Genomic DNA, 15017 nt, shown 5'->3' on the forward strand with positions numbered 1-15017 from the left:
CCATACTGTAATACAGTAGGTCAGCAGGCTCTCGATGGACAAGCGGTAGAAGGTCAGCAGCAGGTCAGGCTTCAGGTTGTACTTCCCGAGGACTCTCAGGAAGTGTAGCCGCTGCTGAGCCTTCTTGATGATTGCTGTGGTGTTGACTGTCCAGGAAAAGTCGTTGGAGATGTGGACTCCAAGGTACCTGAAGGTGTGGACCCCCTCCACACGCTTGCCGTTGATGTAGAGGGGGTTAGGGTCGGTGCTGCTCCTCCTGAAGTCGGCGATGATCTCTCTGGTCTTGCTGGTGTTGAGAGCGAGGTTGTTCTCCGAAGACCAGGCCGTCAGCTTCAGGACCTCCTCCCTGTAGGCAGCCTCGTCACCCCTGGAGATGAGCCCGACCACTGTGGTATCGTCAGCAAACTTGACGATAAGGTTGTCACTGTGGGCTGGACTGCAGTCATGGGTGTAGAGGCAGTAGAGGAGGGGGCTCAGCACACAGCCCTGTGGGGAGCCGATGCTCAGCGTGCGGGTGGGTGAGAGGTGGGGGCCAAGTCTCACATTCTGGGGTCGGTCCGTTAGGAAGTCCCTTATCCAGGCGTTTGTGAGAGGGGGGAGGCCAAGAGTGTCCAGTTTATTGCAGAGTCTGTCCGGGATTATTGTATTGAAGGCAGAACTATAATCCACAGAGAGCATCCGGACGTAGCTCTGCTGATGCTCCAGGTGGTTCAGAGCCGAGTGGAGAGCAACAGCGATGGCGTCCTCTGTGGATCTGTTCGCCCGGTATGCGAACTGGTGGGGGTCAAAGTCTGGAGGGATATGGTCCTTGATGTGCTGGAGAACCAGTCTCTCGAAGCACTTCATGATTACCGGAGTGAGGGCCACTGGTCGGTAATCATTCAGGCTGGTGATGGGAGACTTCTTCGGCACCGGGATTATTGTAGATGACTTCAGTCAGGATGGGATGACTGCCTGAGCCAGGGAGAGGTTGAAGATCCTGGTGAGGGGGGGAGCGAGCTGGTGGGCGCACGCCCTGAGCACCTTTCCAGGTATTCCGTCTGGTCCGGCAGCCTTCCTGGGGTTCACAGCCAGGAGCACTCGTCTGACACTGTGCTCCTGTACAGTGAGTGGAGTGGTGCCGGAGCCCGGTGGGGGCGGGGGCAGGGCTGGAGCAGATGAGTGTCGCTGGGGGGTATCGAAACGGGCATAGAAACAGTTAAGCTCCTCTGCCAGTGTCGCACTCTGATCCGCAGTTGTCACATTGCAGCCTCTGTAGTTCGTGATGTCATGAATGCCCCGCCACACCTCCCGTGAGTTATTGCTGGACAGATGGGACTCTATGCTATAATATATTCTCACTAATAACAAGTGCACTTTTCTTGGTAGAAAAAAAAGAGACCTTTTTGCTCAATATGTTGAAAAATATTCTTAAATTAAGTAAATGCTAGTGCCATTATCTTGACATAATGATATGCGCTCTGCATCATGATTTAATTTTTTTCATGCTTGAAGTAAGAAATTATTACTTTAAAAAAAGTAGTTTTATACTTGTGAGTGTTTAGCCACAAGTCAGATATAAGAAAGGTTATTTTAATGCTTTGCTAATTGAATGAATGAATTTGGTTGCCGAAATGGAGAATTAAATATCCAAGCTCAAAAACATCTCCAAACTGGACTTTCACAGAAAACTGAAGGTGATCTTACTTTTACAAAAGAGTACATTTTCTCAGAGAAGGATAGGTACATGTACTTCAGATCAGATACAAATACCTTGATCACAGAGCTAACTAGCTTATGCAGCTATTGACACACTGAGCCAATGAGCTGCTGCATCGCCTCTAAATAGGTAAAATTAATTCCATCCATTTTCTACCGCTTGTCCCTTTCGGAGTCACAGGGGTGCTGAAGGCTATCCCAGCTGTACACGGTAGAAAGCGGAGTACACCCTGGACAAGTCGCCGGGCCAACACAAATAGACAACAATCACGCTCATGTTCACACACTAGGGCCAATGTAGTGTTGCCGAATGGTTTTTAATTTATAAAAAGTAAATACATGGAAATAAGGAGTATTTGATGTTACCAAACATTATTATGAAAGTGATGTACTCCCTTATTTTTATTATAATTTTAATGACGAACTTGTACTAATAATCCAAAAACCTCCATCAACATTTTTATATACACGTAAGTATATATGTAACGTAGTAACAGACACATTCATAATAACATGTAATATTGACAAATTTTGCTCATTTTAAGCATACAACAGTGCATTAATTTCACAGACGCATCACAACTTTCGCTATTTTTACAACCAATCAAGGCAGACTTTATGAGAGCTAACGACAGCTACTTTGGTACAAATGATGATCCAGAACCTTATATTTTTGAGCCTGAATATAAGGAGGATGATCTACAAGTTTTAGAAGCTGAGTGATAAGCAGATCCAGCAAGTAGCACTATTCTTAAGTGTTAAACAAAAAAATGCAAAGTACGAACATAATAAAACAATCACTGACTGTACAATGTCTGCTCTCACTGGGATGCCAACTGATGGGATGTTTATATTTTCCAGTATAGATGAAGATTGAATCATAATCCTCAACCAACAAAAAGGATGGCGCAAACGGGTGTTTTTTCGTGATCTGTGGGTCTAAGTTGACTACCTTCTCGGTTTATGGCCACAACCTTCTACTTTACAAGTGAGAATGAGAGGTATGATCTATAATCTAGAACTAATTTTACTGCAGCTCGGTGGACAGGGGTTAGTGCAGGTGCTCCACAATAAGGAGGTCCTGGGTTCAATCCCAAGACTCTGGGTATTTCTGTGTGGAGTTTGCATGTTCTCCCCGTGACTGCATGGGTTCCTTCCGGGCACTTCAGCTTCTTCCCACCTTCAAACACATACACCTGGGGATAGGTTGATCGGCAACACTACATTGGCCCTAGTGTGTGAACATGAGCGTGATTGTTGTCTATTTGTGTTGGCCCGGCGACTTGTCCAGGGTGTACTCCGCTTTATACCGTGTACAGCTGGGATAGCCTTCAGCACCCCTGTGACTCCGAAAGGGACAAGCGGTAGAAAATGGATGGAATTAATTTTACCTATTTAGAGGCGATGCAGCAGCTCATTGGCTCAGTGTGTCAATAGCTGCATAAGCTAGTTAGCTCTGTGATCAAGGTGTCGCTAAAAGTAGTTCCTCTGCGTTAGCGCTTATAATAACAATATCGCTAATATTTGGTTAATATTCAGGTCACAAGATATAAATGGAGTGTTGTTGACAGCTTTTGGATGTTTTTAGAGGGTTTAATGGGTGCAATAGATAACTCTAATTAGCTTCATTGTTAGCCACCTCGTACTTTCCATATTTACAAATTAGAATGCATAAAAAAAAGATAAACATATGTGCTCTTGTCTTACATAGGGATTGTGAATGATAGGCAAAATTCCAAAAATAAGTGCAGTTAACTCGGATTCTACCACAGAAACAAAATGCACCGATTCATATTTTTACTCCCGTAGATGAAAAAAACCTTATCGTCGCCCAATCTCCTTCTGTTTCTAGTGGTTTTAAAGGCCTACTGAAATGAATTTTTTTTATTTAAACGGGGATAGCAGATCCATTCTATGTGTCATACTTCATCATTTCGCAATATTGCCATATTTTTGCTGAAAGGATTTAGTATAGAACAGGGGTCGGCAACCCGCGGCTCCGGAGCCGCATGCGGCTCCTTGACCACTCTGATGCGGCTCAGCTACATGCATGCCGACCCCCTCGATTTTCCCAGGAGACTAATGGATGTCAGTGTCTCTCATAGACTACTCCCAGGGAATAATAATCCTATTAACACTCTAATTACTATATAAAGGGCGTGCCCTAATTGCACTGCAGTAATTGTCCTCTATAGCATTTACTTACAGCGTGCCAGGCCAGCCACATGTTGTATGTTGTTATTACTTGCTCACACAGGAGACAGCAAAGCATAGTTACTCATCAGCCACACAGCTTACACTGACGGTAGCCGTATCAAACAACTTCAACATTGTTACGTTACAAATATGCGCCACACTGTGAACCCACACCAAAAAAGAATGAAAAACACATTTCTGGAGAACATCCCACTGTAACACAACATAAACACAACACAACCATTACCCAGAATCCCATGCAGTCCTAACTCTTCCGGTCTACATTATACACCCCGCTACCACCAAATCCCCCCACACATCAACCCCCCCCCCCCCCTCTTCGTGGTTGGTTGAGCGGAAGAGTTAGGGCTGCATGGGATTCTGGGTATTGGTACCGTCAGTGTAAGATGTGTGGCTGCTGAGTTAGTAGCCTTGCTGTCTCATACGTGAGCAAGCTAAAGCTGCATTCCACTTGTGGCCGAGCAGGTACACTGATTGGGCAGACTGTAGAGGGCGCCAAATGCAGTGTCATCACACTCTGATATTCGGGAGTCTCCCGGGAAAAATGAGAGGGTTGGCAAGTGTGACGCAAGCGACATTCATCCAAAACTCGCGGGCTGCACTAACATCAAATTCCCACAATAAAGTGCGTGCCGGTGCGTGTGTCTGAGACCCCTGGTTAACATAGCACAAAGCATGTAAGCTTTGTATGCGGTGTTTTTCATTTTAAATTTTAAAAACATTTTTGTGGCTCCCATTACTTTCTTTAATGTGTGAAACTTTCCAAAATGGCTCTTTGAGTGGTAAAGGTTGCCGACCCCTGGTATAGAACAACGACGATAAAGTTCGCAACTTTTGGTCTCTGATAAAAAAAAGCCTTGCCCCTACCGGAAGTAGCGTGACGACACCGGAGGAAAGGCTGCTCACATTTTCCTATTGTTTACACCAGCAGCGAGAGAGATTTGGACCGAGAAAGCAACGATTACCCCATTAATTTGAGCGAGGATGAAAGATTCGTGGATGAGGAACGTGAAAGTGAAGGACTAGCGTGCAGTGCAGAACGTATCTTTTTTCGCTCTGACCGTAACTTAGGTACTATTGTGGATCACGGATTTGTATTTTAAACCACCTCGGATACTATATCCTCTTGAAAATGAGAGTCGAGAACGCGAAATGGACATTCACAGTGACTTTTATCTCCACGACAATACATCGGCGAAACACTTTAGCTACTGAGCTAACGTGATAGCATCGGGCTCAAATGCATATAGAAACAAAATAAATAAACCACTGACTGGAAGGATAGACAGAAGATCAACAATACTATTAAACCGTAGACATGTAAATACACGGTTAATGCTTTCCAGCTTGGGGAAGATTAACAATGCTATTGCTAACGACGCCATTGAAGCTAACTTAGCAACGGGACCTCACAGAGCTATGATAAAAACATTAGTGCTCCACCTACGCCAGCCAGCCCTCATCTGCTCATCAACACCCGTGCTCACCTGCGTTCCAGCGATCGACGGAAGGACGAAGGACTTCACCCGATCATCCGTGCGGTCGGCGGCTAGCGTCGGCTAGCGCGTCTGCTATCCAAGTAAGTCCTCCTGGTTGTGTTGCTACAGCCAGCCGCTAATACACCGATCCCACCTACAACTTTCTTCTTTGCAGTCTCCATTGTTCATTAAACAAATTGCAAAAGATTCACCAACACAGATGTCCAGAATACTGTGGAATTTTGAAATGAAAACAGAGCTTTTTGTATTGGATTCAATGGGCTCCGAATACTTCCGCTTCCACTGTTGACGTCACGCGCAAACGTCATCATATCGAAACGTTTTCAGCCAGAAGTTTGCCAGGAAATTTAAAATTGCACTTTATAAGTTAACCCGGCCGTATTGGCATGTGTTGCAATATTAAGATTTCATCATTGATATATAAACTATCAGACTGCGTGGTCAGTAGTAGTGGGTTTCAGTAGGCCTTTAAGTCTACTAGCACTACTGCAGCAACTCCAAATTGGACGGAAATCTCACTTCATTCCTTCTTCCCTCAGACTAAACTGTTGACGCAGTACGTCCTCAACCTGGCCAAGTACGACCAGAACTACGACATCCGTGATCGGGCGCGCTTCATCCGCCAGCTCATCGTGCCCACCGAGAAGAGCGGAGCGCTCAGCAAGTACGCCAAGAAACTGTTCCTCGCCCTCAAGCCTGCGCCCGTCCTCGAGTCTCCGTTTAAAGGTACAGTGCTTATGGGAGACGACAAGCTGTATACTTGTCCCTCTTCTGACTCCCTAGCTCTGTCCCTGTCTAGATCGAGACCACTTCCAGTTGGGTTCACTGTCCCACCTGCTGAACGCCAAAGCCGGGGGCTACCAGGAGTTGCCCGATTGGCCTGAAGCCGCCCCAGATCCCTCCGTGCGCAACGTGGAGGTGAAGGAGTCTGTGCGTGCAGTGGCAACAGTAACATACAGTCACACGGACGGTGGGAGGGGAGCGAGTGTGGCTCCTGCTCCACAGGGGGTCAAAACAGCGGGGATTCACACTCAACATCATCCATCCACTCACTGCCCATCTGTACCTCTTTACTTTGCTTCCATCTGCTGCTCCATGGAGGAGCTGAAGGCCTCACAAAGCAGATGTTTGCACGTTTCTTTGCAGTAAGAACCAGAAAAAGAAAGTCCTGTCTGCTGCAGTCACTTCTGCTGTGCAGAAGCACACTCGCCCCGCCGCCGCCTTTTGTCTTGTCACCCATGTTTGAGGCAACAGCACATGAGCTGGTCAAGGGAGAGCACACGGAGACGGCACACAGTCTTTCAACTACGCTAGAGATGACCCAAAGGGGTCTTTTCTATAAACGGTATAACCTCTAAAGTCGTGCCACCGTGACATATTTTGTTTGACTTGTGAGCACTAGGGCTGTGAATCTTTAGGCACCAAATGATTCGATTCGATTCTTGGGTGTAACGATTCCATTCAAAATCAATACCGTATTTTTCAGACTATAAGTCGCAGTTTTTTTCATAGTTTGGCCGGGGGTGCGACTTATACTCAGGAGCGACTTATGTGTGAAATTATTAACACATTACTGTAAAATATCAAATAATATTATTTAGCTCATTCACGTAAGAGACTAGACGTATAAGATTCCATGGGATTTAGCGATTAGGAGTGACAGATTGTTTGGTAAACCTATAGCATGTTCTATATGTTATAGTTATTTGAATGACTCTTACCATAATATGTTACGTTAACATACGAGGCACGTTCTCAGTTGGTTATTTATGCCTCATATAACGTACACTTATTCAGCCTGTTGTTCACTTTTCTTTATTTATTTTAAATTGCCTTTCAAATGTCTATTCTTGGTGTTGGGTTTCATCAAATAAATTTCCCCAAACAATGCGACTTATACTCCAGTGCGACTTATATATGTTTTTTTCCTTCTTTATTATGCATTTTCGGCCGGTGCGACTTATACTCCGAAAAATACGGTACTTTAATAACCTTGGGTGCTAGTTCTATGATTAACTACATTCCTCCATAAAATAGGCAACAACTCTTGATACATAAGACTTAAAAGAAAACTGGTTTTGTTTAGTAAAATTCTACCCAAACATTTAATAAAGTCAAATACAAATTAGGCAACAAGAGTATCCAACATTTGAATTTTCTAAAGTCAATCTGTACTGAAGATATGGGCAGCTACATCAACAATATGATTTGCCTGACTGGACAGGACAGATAAAAAAATAAAAAAATTCTGAATCGATTAGGAATCGTTACAAATAAAAATTGCGATTCATTTGAAAATCTTCATTTTTTTTTACATCCCTTGTGAGCAGTAATCCGAATAACGACATTACTTTTACTAGTAATGAGTAATCCAATTAATTACTTTAATGTACAGTACAGGCCAAAGGTTTGGACACACCTTCTCATTCAATGCGTTTTCTTTATTTTCATGACTATTTACATTGTAGATTGTCACTGAAGGCATCAAAACTATGATTGAACACATGTGGAGTTATGTACTTAACAAAAAAAGGTGAAATAACTGAAAACATGTTTTATATTGTAGTTTCTTCAAAATAGCCACCCTTTGCTCTGATTACTGCTTCGCACACTCTTGGCATTCTCTCGATGAGCTACAAGAGGTGGTCACCTGAAATGGTTTTCACTTCACAGGTGTCATAGTTTTGATGCCTTCAGTGACAATCTAAGGTATATAGTCATGAAAATAAAGAAAACGCATTTGAAATGTGTGTCCAAACTTTTGGCCTGTACTGTATGTTACAACGCCGTTGCCGAGAAGTTTGATGTCGCACGGCACGCTACTTCTGATGTGGTTTTATGTCAACAAGACAACGTTAGAAGCACAGCAAGTTCAACGCAGGAAATAATGTTTTACTAATGAAAGCAACAACCAGCACCACACTAAAATTAACTTGATATCAAATAGAAGAAGGCAACATCACACAGCAAACATGTAAGTACACGCACAAATACACAGACTCCTCTTACTTCTACTTTGAGGGAATAACAAACAACAAATCGATTATCGAAGAAACAATCTTGCAACCCTACAATACCTCGTTTGTGGATAAGGAGACTACAGCCATTAAAGCACATTCAATCTCTTTAACTAGCGCCAACACAATCCAGTGAGAAGATTCAACATAACTGCCTGCACACTGCAAGCCTGATCTAACAAACACAGCTAAGCTAATGCTGCTCTGTCTGGGCGCTGACGTCACTTAGCAACAGGCACCGCCTTTTTAAAGGCACATACACACACTCTGCTCTCATGAAACATCAGATATTTAAAAAATGTTTTAAGTAACAATAATTACTTCACCTAGTAGTTAATTGAATTTATTAAAGAGTCATTCCATAGCTATATCAATTACTTTTTTACAAAGCAATGAGTATCATTAATCACTTGTTAAAAGTAACACAGATTGTGAGACATAATTTTCAAAGAAAATTAAAGTATGTCCCACTCTTTTATTATTTAATTATATTTGTTGTGGCATTTTAAAGTGGTGTAGACGACCAGGCCCCTGACTCTCCATCTTGACCCCTCCATGTGCCGTTGCCTCCTCATAACCAATGATGTGTTGTTGTTGTTGTTGTTTTACCTCAAGTCAAAACTTGGAGCCAAGCCTCCTGTGTCAAAATCAAAACAAATGCTTGATTTTGAATTCAAGGAGCTTTGATTTGTGCTGCCATACTTCTTTTAACCATGCAGGTGTGTATCGTTAACCCGGCATGTCCCTGTGATGCAGATGTCAAGAGGAGGTTGTTGTTGGGGAAACAATTTAAAAAAAAAATGAAATCCAGAGAATGGCGTGTATTCTCAAAGCCAGAACCCTCTCTGACAGGATCTCTCCCCCTCCCACACACAGACAGAGGAGGTCATAACAACCGGCGAGGGGCGAATCGGCCTGCTGGGAGACTGGCGAGAGGTGCCCTCCCCTGAGTGTGGGAGTGCAGTGGTTGTTTGCCTTAATGCGTGCCCTCTCTTTCCCTCTGCAGCCTTTCTCCGAGTACAAATGGCCGACTCATGGTTGTTATGTTGCCTATGAACGAACAAAACACTAAGAAACATCAGCAGTACAGACATAAAGAAGTACCTATCAAAATAAAACAGGAAGTAAAAAGTCCAGATAGTTTTTTTGACTTCCTGTTTTAGTATCAATCTCACTTTACACATGGACTTTGAAAGAGGCAAGGAAAAACTCCCCGGAAGGAAAGCGAGACAGATTGGAGCCAGCAGTGCTAGAGAGCAGTTGAGCCAACAAAGCGATATTTTCCTCCCCTGCATCGAATTGATTGTGCATGAAAGTTGCATTTGTGAACACGTCACAAATGTGGTGTTAATGGAGTGATGTGATTTTTGCGTTTTGCACGTGAACCTTCCCCCTTCAACTTCAAATATTGTCACATCGCCTTTTTAAAATTATCCACTTTCCCATTGTGTTTTTGTTGTGAAATGGATGAAAATACAGTAGTTCCCTGCCTGGTCGTCAGTCAGCACTTACTGAATTTTAAAAAAAAAATTAATTTAATTTTTTTTTTTTTTTTAATCGCTCTGAAAATAGGCCATTTTTAAATTGAAAACACATCCCATTCACTGTAAGACAGTAAATATTAGGGGTGCACAAAAAAAAAAATCGATTCACATACGAATTGTGATTATTTTTCATCCCGATTATAAATCGATTCATTATTTTCAAAACTTGATATTAAAATTTTTTGAAAAAAACTTAACATTTTTTACATTTTCTTTATGAGAATCAAAACATTTGTAAATTAAAAACACATCCCATTCACTGTAAGACAGTAAATATTAGGGGTGCACAAAAAAAATCGATTCACATCCGAATTGTGATTCCTTTTTATCCTGATTTTAAATCAATTCATTATTTTCAAAACTTGATTTAAAAAAAAAAAAAAAAAAACTTTACATTTTTTTTATGCGAATCAAAACATTTTTAAATTAAAAACACATCCCATTCACTGTAAGACAGTAAATATTAGGGGTGCACACAAAAAATAGTCACATCCGAATTGCGATTCTTTTTCATCCCGATTCTAAATGGAATCATTATTTTCAAAAATGTATTAAAAAAAAAAACGTAATTTTTTTTAATTTTTCTTCATGAAAATCAAATTTTAAACCGATGTTTTTAGGCCATCTCGATGCAACCAAAAGGAACTTTTTAACCTGTAACATGTTTTGAAAAAGTGTCATTCTAATTATTAAACCAAATAATACATTGCGAGAATCAGTTTGATTAGAGAATAGTGTTGAATCGAAAAATCGATTCCAAAATCAAATTGTCACCCCAGGAATCGGATCGGAAAGAATTTTTAGATTTATACCCCTAGTAAATATTTATAAAAATTTATTAATACCACTTAAAATGTGTAGATATGGCAAATACAGCCTGCCTCTGTTGCTCCCTCTCCCTCCCCTCTGTTGCAAGTTTTGTTGATTCTATGTAACTTGTTTGTGTGTGCTATGGCTATGAATTTTTTTCCCTTGGCCTCAGTCTGGATCCACTCCCCGGAGTCCAGCCTTTGACTGAATATTTTTTTACTCTCCCCCTCCCCAACGTTTACCTGTTTCTCACCTATTTTTGTAAAGGGCGCCGGAAGTTGGCAGACTCATCAGCGATCCTTTTTCTGTCTCCCTGTAATGTTTGTCTGATCTTGAATGGGATTGTGCTGAAAATCTCAATTTCCCATCAGGGATTGATAAAGTACTTCTGAATCTACCACATAAGGATGTGACGTGAGTGCTAGAAAGAGCTTCGACAGTCGATGCGGCAATGTGACGTAAACGAATAATGCAGTCGCTTTGTCTTCCATTGTCGTTCATGAAGAATATTAATTTCTACGAACATCTCCATTCCTCGCCATTCGCGGTAGGTCTCAGAACGTAACCCCCTGCAAACAATGGGAATCTACTGTGGTTCTAAACAACCTGCGCCTATGTGTCTGTAGCTTAACCGTTGTCACGGGTTCCGCCCCACTTTTAGAGCCAGAAACTCCTTTGCTTGTCTCGTTACGTCTCCTGATATTTTTCTTTTTCTTCTTCTTCTCTCGAATCTTCCCCTCCTTTTCACCTCCATCCCCATCTTTCTTTTCTCCCCCCACGCCCGCCAGGTATTTACGCTGCTTGAACGAGTCACAACATTGACCAGCGTGAGTCAGTTAGCGCCACAGCCAACCATTTTAGCGGCAACACCCTCTTTCCCCCGCCCCCCAGTGCTTCTTGAGCCCCCCCCCTTGCCCCTTTTGCCTGATATAGTCGCTGTTCTGTGCTTAGCTCAGCTGAACGCCACCTCCCCCCCTACTTTCCTCAGTCTCTGCCATTAAAGAAGTGATTGTTTTAGAGAAGGCCCTCTTAGGGAGAAGCTCTCATTAGCTGACTGTAGTGTGGTCACGCAGGGAAGCGTCTCCAAAGACATCACTTCTCTTAATGGAGTGGAACAAAAACAAACACATCTCTGCAACTGGCCATGAAGCCGTCACCTGGCGCTTGCTTCTGTCTTGACAAACATTGGTTATCAGGGCCGTCTTTGTCGCCCGACTAGACTACGCCGCGGCAGGCGGGACAGCCGGCTTCATTTGTGCTGGCTTCTATGGCCGTGCTGCTGCTGTCGCGTCGCCGCTTCTGTCTCTGGGCTTTGTGGCCCCCGGCCTGACGCTCATCTTTCGGCTCTACAGGTGCCCGAGTGGACTAAGTGCAGCAGCCGGGAGAAGAGGAAGGAGAAGAAAGTGGAGAAGCCCTTCTACTCTGACTCCGAGGGCGAGTCCGGGCCGACCGAGTCTGCCGACAGTGGTGAGTTTTTAAGCCACCATGGGATCCTTCTAATCAAGACTTGGGCAAATTAAGGCCCTGGGGCCACATGCGGCCCATTAAGCTTTTCAATCTGGCCCACCAGACATTCCCAAATAATTTTTTTAGATTTTTAGGATGGAAACTAGCTGCCATTATGATGTGCAGTGATGTTTTCAAATGACCGTAAGTCTTGAACTATACAAAGCATTTCAATTAGAGATGTCCGATAATATCGGCCTGCCGATATTATCGGCCGATAAATGCTTTGAAATGTAATATCGGAAATTATCGGTATCGTTTTTTTTATTATCGGTATCTTTTTCTTTTTTTTTTAATTAAATCAACATAAAAAACACAAGATACACTTACAATTAGTACACCAACCCAAAAAACCTCCCTCCCCCGTTTACACTCATTCACACAAAAGGGTTGTTTCTTTCTGTTATTAATATTCTGGTTCCTACATTATATATCAATATATAACAATACAGTCTGCAAGGGATACAGTCCGTAAGCACACATGATTGTGCGTGCTGCTGGCCCACTAATAGTACTAACTTTTAACAGTTAATTTTACTCATTTTCATTAATTACTAGTTTCTATGTAACTGTTTTTATATTGTTTTACTTTCTTTTTTATTCAAGAAAATGTTTTTAATTTATTTAACTTATTTTATTTTATAAATTTTTTAAAAAAGGACCTTATCTCCACCATACCTGGTTGTCCAAATTAGGCATAATAATGTGTTAATTCCACCACTGTATATATCGGTATCGGTTGATATCGGTATCTGTAATTAAGAGTTGGACAATATCGGATATAGGCAAAAAGCCATTATCGGACATCCCTAATTTCAATGGTTGCAATCTGCGCTTTTGCATGATATACTATAGTTACTATGCAGCTGAGATAGGCTCCAGCACCCCCTGCACCCCCGAAAGGGACAAGCGGTAGAAAATGGATGGATGGATGGACTAGTTACTATGGTAATCTAAGTGACGAGGCACCAAGCAGTGTGGGTGGAGAGCGTTTCCACAGAGTGTTTCCAGAGCGGCCAGCCTGAAATGCGGGTGTCAGGGACAGACACGGAAGGAGATTTTTACAACAAAGTTCTAAAGCTTAGTTATATATTAGATATATCAGATTGTAGGTGGGTTGTTTTTTTTACCCTTCGCGTTCATATTTCGCTGTGTTTGTTGCATTTTGCTTGATTGTAAAATATGTCGATCGAGAGGGCGTGTGACGTTCATATGTTGTCAATATTCAGTGTTTTATCGTTCATGGTTAATATTGTAAATCCCACATTCTTTATTTTCATGTACATTCTGGGTGTCTCATTCAGTAAAAAAATTTTAAATTCCATTCCGTTTTTTAAGGCGGTCTGTCATAACGTTTTTAGCATTCAGACATTATTGTGAGGTTTTGTATTAGTGTTCCTAAAAATAGATATACCGAAACCAAGACACAGTTTCTTCTCTATATTTGGACCCCCTGAGTTAAAATAATTGCCAAGGCCTGCTCTAACCTGTCGAATCCATGTGAGAGGAAGCTGATAGAAACTGTTTTGAAATGTGCGAGATGTAGAATATTGAGGTTAAACAGTTAACAAGTAAAAATATCTGTATTATTTTAATGTTTATTTTTGTTTTATTATGATAACTATCCATCCATCCATCCATCCATTTTCTACCGCTTGTCCCTTTTGGGGTCGCGGGCGATGCTGGAGCCTATCTCAGCTGCATTGCCAAATAATTTTTGTAATTTATGAATTATTTTATTTATTTATTCTAATAACTAACTGTGATCATACTGCACATGCCTGGGCTTGAACATCACATATCCCCACTGTTTGAAAGTGTTAGGCAATGAGCTAAAAAGCGCTCGGCGGTCAGCTCGTTGCCTTTTTTTTTTTTTTTTTTTTACTTAGTTTTATTATTAATTTGTAATTATTTATTTATGTGCTTTGAATGATTTATTAGTTTTTCATTTATTCATTTTTATTTATTTTAATTTTAATATATTGAACAGTGATCAACTGCACAGGGCAGGGGTCGAACCACACACTGTTTGAAAGTTCAGTTGAACAATGCTAGCCAATGAGCTAAAAGCCCTGAGCTGTCAAATCATTGCCTTTAGAAAAAAAAAAAAGTTATTATTTTGTAATTGTTTAATTTATTTTTTCATTAGTTTTCCTTTCATTTATTTTTAATATACTGAGCAGTGATTAACTGCACAGGCTCGGGGACAAACCCTACACATCCCCACTGTTTGAAAGTTCGGTCGAGCAGTGCTAGTCAATGAGCTAAAAGTATTGGGCTGTCAACTCATTGCTTTTTTTTTCATTAATTTTTTTCATTTTATTATTTTGTAATTATTTATTAATTTATATGTATCATTTGTTTTTTATTTATTGTTTTTTCTTTCATTTTAAAAAATGTTTTATTTATATATATTTTTTATTTTAATATCTTGAACAGTGATTAACTGCTCGGGGTCGAACCCCACACATCCCCACTGTTTGAAAGTTCGGTTGCGCAGTGTTAGCCAATGAGCTAAAAGCCCTGGGGTGTCAACTCACTGGCCAGCGCAGCTCTTAAGGCAAACCCATGACAGGCTCGCCACATTGTTTTATGTGGCCCGTGAAAGCCCAGTCCTAATATGCATCAATAAAGTACTTTATCTTTCTATTTCCATTTTGACAAAAAAAACATACACTGCATGCAGTCACATATATTTCACATTTAAAAAACATTTTAAAATGTAG

At 41.6% G+C, this 15017-nt stretch overlaps 1 protein-coding gene and 1 long non-coding RNA gene across 12 annotated transcripts in view; one reads left to right on the plus strand and one right to left on the minus strand.

The window, feature by feature from the left end:
* LOC133646856 (AP-3 complex subunit beta-2) overlaps positions 1-15017 on the plus strand; it is a 54533-nt gene that overhangs the window by 26087 nt on the left and 13429 nt on the right. For 3 of the 10 annotated variants that reach the window (XM_062042713.1, XM_062042707.1, XM_062042709.1), the window contains exons 16-19: positions 5954-6140; positions 6214-6344; positions 11574-11612; positions 12138-12252. In XM_062042713.1, the coding sequence (XP_061898697.1) occupies positions 5954-6140; positions 6214-6344; positions 11574-11612; positions 12138-12252 (472 nt within the window). The remainder of the gene's footprint in view (positions 1-5953; positions 6141-6213; positions 6345-11573; positions 11613-12137; positions 12253-15017) is intronic. The other 7 variants (XM_062042714.1, XM_062042716.1, XM_062042710.1 and 4 more) reach the window with 3 other exon arrangements.
* LOC133646861 (uncharacterized) overlaps positions 1-15017 on the minus strand; it is a 36628-nt gene that overhangs the window by 9005 nt on the left and 12606 nt on the right. The window lies entirely within an intron of this gene.

The sequence above is a fragment of the Entelurus aequoreus genome, linkage group LG03 (genome assembly GCF_033978785.1).
Source record: "Entelurus aequoreus isolate RoL-2023_Sb linkage group LG03, RoL_Eaeq_v1.1, whole genome shotgun sequence".
Lineage (NCBI taxonomy): Eukaryota > Metazoa > Chordata > Actinopteri > Syngnathiformes > Syngnathidae > Entelurus > Entelurus aequoreus.